The following is a 3,738-nucleotide window of genomic DNA, read 5'->3' as shown; positions in this document are numbered from 1 at the left end:
ACACCTGTAAACAAAGAATGGTTTTTTTTTTTTGCATTTTCTACAGTTAACGCGGTTTAGCTTGGATAAGATACCTTGAATATCTGATAATACATTAAAATTCAAAATCTAACACATTTTCTACTTAATGAAGACAATATTTTAGATCGATTAGTTGGAATTCAGAACACACTACCTTTATGTTTAATAAATTAACGTAGTATTTAAATTAAATTCGTTTTTTTTGTTTCTCACGTAAAAAGTATAAAATCACTCTTCCTCTGTCCTGTAATAAATAAATAATGTTCTGTTTTACATGTAGCGCTTACATCGTACATTGAACTTTTCCTTAACTACAGAAAATTGAAAATTGTAGTTACACATAAAAAAATATTCGCTAATAATTAATACAATTTAATTAGGTACTTCTAATGTGTTTTCTGATACCGATATTTACAGAACGCCATACTTTTCCATCTATTCCATTTCATTTGATTTATTACACATTAAAAATATTTTTTTTTTAACAAATATATTGCTGTATTTCTTATATTATAAATCTCTAAGTAACTGTCATATTACAAACATTCAATTCCTTCATAATTGCTAATATTTTGGAAACTAAAATTGACAATAAAATGATGAATTAAAATAAAAAGATTTAAACGAAACGATTTGTCTATGCAATGAATAATAATTTCTAATGTTTTTCGATGAATAAATAAGCAATCATTCTAAAAAGCACAATGCGGACATTTAAAAGCTTTTTATTTTATATTCATTGCCAAATAATTTGGTCGCAATATATATTACTATCGCACTGCTGGTTAAGACATATCTTACTTGCTAATTATTTGAAGCAAATATCGTATTTGTATAAGATGAATCATTTCAGAACCAATTTATTATTATTCATGGTTTTCAGATACTAGCCTTGCATATTACAAGTGTTACCATCGAATCTTTTAAAGATTTTTATCGTATTTTCTGCGAATCAAATATGTACATATATTAAAACATTTTATTTGATATATCGAACAGAAGGTAATCTAATCACTAATCAAATTATACCTATTTACATTTCAAAGTATGCTGTAATTCGAAATATTAAAAACATTTGTAATTATGATAGCAAGTTGGTTATTAAAAAATGTTTTTGGTATCAAATTTCCTCAGTGATTTACCTGAAGAATACAAAGAAATCGAATAATAACATTAATTAATTTTAATAAATTNATATTCAATTAATATAGCAACTTCTTTTTAATAACAGGTTAAATTTAATTAAATGTCGTCTAATATTTACAGTAAATATAATGAAAAGTAATATATATAAAAAATTATACATTTAAAAATAAAAAGGAGACAGTCACCATGAATGGATAAATTATAATTCATTACGGTCCTGCCTTTTATTTACATTGGCATATTGACATAACCTAAATTTGTGACAGTTCTGTCAGTGCTTAGACTAACATGCTAAGAAATTATAATTAAAAATCGTATTTGATCAAAATTACACGTTAGTATATAGTACATAATTCAAAAACATGACCTCTGATTTGGTTGTGGACTCTCAAATTAGAGGATGGGTATTTTTACCAATTGTAGTGATCACATTTCTAGTTGGAATTTTAAGGCATTATATTTCCATTCTGTTTATCTCACAGAAGAAGGCAGAACCTCAGCAACTACAGGACAGGTGAAACTATTATTCATTTCGACAAGCAACAGTTCTTAAGATAATAATTAATTAATTCATATTTCAGCCAGATAATCATGCGATCACGTATTTTGAGGGAGAATGGTAAATATATTCCAAAATCATCGTTCTCTTCAAGAAGACAATTTTTCAATGTTGAAGAAGGTGGATACCTTACACAGAAACGAGCTCCGGTCAATCAAAACATGATGACAGACCCCACGATGATTACTGACATGTTAAAAGGAAACATTACAAATGTACTGCCCATGATTATTATTGGTGGTTGGATCAACTGGATGCTATCTGGATTTATTACAAGTAATAAGATAACAAATACAACAGTGATGATTATTACAACTCTTAACTAATCTTTATATTTTTAGCAAAAGTTCCATTTCCACTTACTCTTCGCTTTAAACCAATGCTGCAAAGAGGAATTGAACAAATGCATTTGGATGCATCCTGGGTATCATCAGCTTCGTGGTATTTTCTGAATGTATTTGGATTGAGGAGCATTTATACATTGGTTTTGGGGGAAAACAACGGTATGAATAACAAAATTCGTATATTAATTGAATAACCACTTCAAAAGAGGATGAATGTGGAAAGTTTTCAGTTTTTACATATCCCATTTGTTTAAGGAGCTGACCAGTCAAGACATATGCAAGAACAAATGTCAGGAGCAGCAGTTGCAATGCCAACAGATTCCAAAGTCGCATTTAAATCTGAATGGGAAGCTCTGGAATTAGCAGAACATCAGTGGGCTTTACATGATATTGAACAATTAGTTATTCAAAAACCTATGTAAAATATTTTTTGAATGCTTTCCAAATAATTTATTTGAAAGAAGCATACTTCATCTTGGCTTTTAAAAATTAAGTATGTAAATTAACAAACTATTGCAATTTACAAAGAAACACAATAAAGACATTAAAATATTTTGACCTCCCACATTATTTAACACCAAAGATATTACCACTAAAGTTAAAAAATGCAAGAGCATGAAAGATTTTGTGCTAAATACTTTTTAGCATCTCCAAATAAAAGATTGTAACGGTTTTCAACCAAGTTTTACAAGAAAATATCTTTTAATAATATTACTAAAATAATTAATTGTTTCTATTATTCTATTAATATATATTGTGATTCGTTGGAAAATACTATTTTGAATTTCACGTAAAAAAGTTTTTTTGTTGTAAAATACATTTTTTAACTGTGTAGTTATGTACATTATTAGCGTTGTAATCTTTGGTGTATGTTGGGTTGTCTATACACATATTATAATTTGTAGTTTAATTTATTAAAACAAAAACATATAAATTAGCATCCTTAACTTGTCTACATGAAAACAAGGTAATTCCAAGATGAAAATTCATCAATCTACTTCAATTAAATCAGAATTACAGCTCATTTATAGCTTTTGCTTTAAATTGTCCCGACGCCTCCACCAAAATTTTAAATAACATTCTTATAATTCCTGATAATGTTTGTGTATCTTAATTAATGTCTTATAGTCCAAATTAGTACGACAGTTAATAACAAAAATTAAACAAACTGTAGTAATTAGTAACTAAATACTTTTTAGCAGCTTTAAATAAACATGTGTAAGTAAGGTGTTTTTCAATCAAGTTTTTAAAAACAAATGTGTTTAATGATGTTTTTAAGTAATTAATAATTTCTACGTAATATTTAGCAGTTTGTTTAAGGATACTACTAATTATAAGTTTAATAGTTAAGTTTCATCTATGGAAGGTAATTTCTTGATTGTAGTTATGTACATTATTAGCGTTGTAATCTTTGGTGTATGTTGGGTTGTCTATATACATATTATAATTTGTAGTTTAATTTATTAAAGCAAAAAGATATAAATTAGCATCCCCAACTTGTCTACATGGAAAAAAGATAATTCAAAGATAGAAATTCATCAATCTACTTCAATTGAATCTTAATTATAGCTCAATTATAGAATCAGTTTTAAATTGTCCTAGCATTTTCTGGTAAACTTTCGTTGAAAATCCTTACACATTTTTATGTGGAACTGCTAAAAAAGTAAT

The 3,738-nt window shown here is 27.0% G+C and overlaps 1 protein-coding gene across 1 annotated transcript; it reads left to right on the top strand.

Annotated features, from left to right (window-relative positions):
- The first annotated feature begins 1,414 nt into the window (after positions 1 to 1,414).
- On the top strand, positions 1,415 to 2,542 carry LOC112906179 (ER membrane protein complex subunit 3-like). The gene is made up of 4 exons (XM_025979947.1): positions 1,415 to 1,681; positions 1,749 to 2,002; positions 2,068 to 2,229; positions 2,326 to 2,542. The coding sequence occupies exons 1-4, from the start codon at positions 1,530 to 1,532 to the stop codon at positions 2,490 to 2,492; spliced, it is 735 nt and encodes a 244-aa protein (XP_025835732.1). The 5' UTR covers positions 1,415 to 1,529; the 3' UTR covers positions 2,493 to 2,542.
- The last annotated feature ends 1,196 nt before the right edge of the window (positions 2,543 to 3,738 follow it).

The sequence above is a fragment of the Agrilus planipennis genome, unplaced genomic scaffold (genome assembly GCF_000699045.2).
Source record: "Agrilus planipennis isolate EAB-ADULT unplaced genomic scaffold, Apla_2.0 scaffold2187, whole genome shotgun sequence".
Classification (NCBI taxonomy): domain Eukaryota; kingdom Metazoa; phylum Arthropoda; class Insecta; order Coleoptera; family Buprestidae; genus Agrilus; species Agrilus planipennis.
This window is presented reverse-complemented; position numbering and strand designations above follow the sequence as displayed.

Excerpts from the sequence above, each read along its gene's own strand:
- LOC112906179 (XM_025979947.1), top strand. The coding sequence starts at position 1,530 with ATGACCTCTGATTTGGTTGTGGACTCTCAAATTAGAGGATGGGTATTT. Across the intron at positions 1,682-1,748 it reads CCTCAGCAACTACAGGACAG|CCAGATAATCATGCGATCAC; the intron begins GTGAAACTATTA and ends TTCATATTTCAG. Across the intron at positions 2,230-2,325 it reads GGTTTTGGGGGAAAACAACG|GAGCTGACCAGTCAAGACAT; the intron begins GTATGAATAACA and ends CATTTGTTTAAG.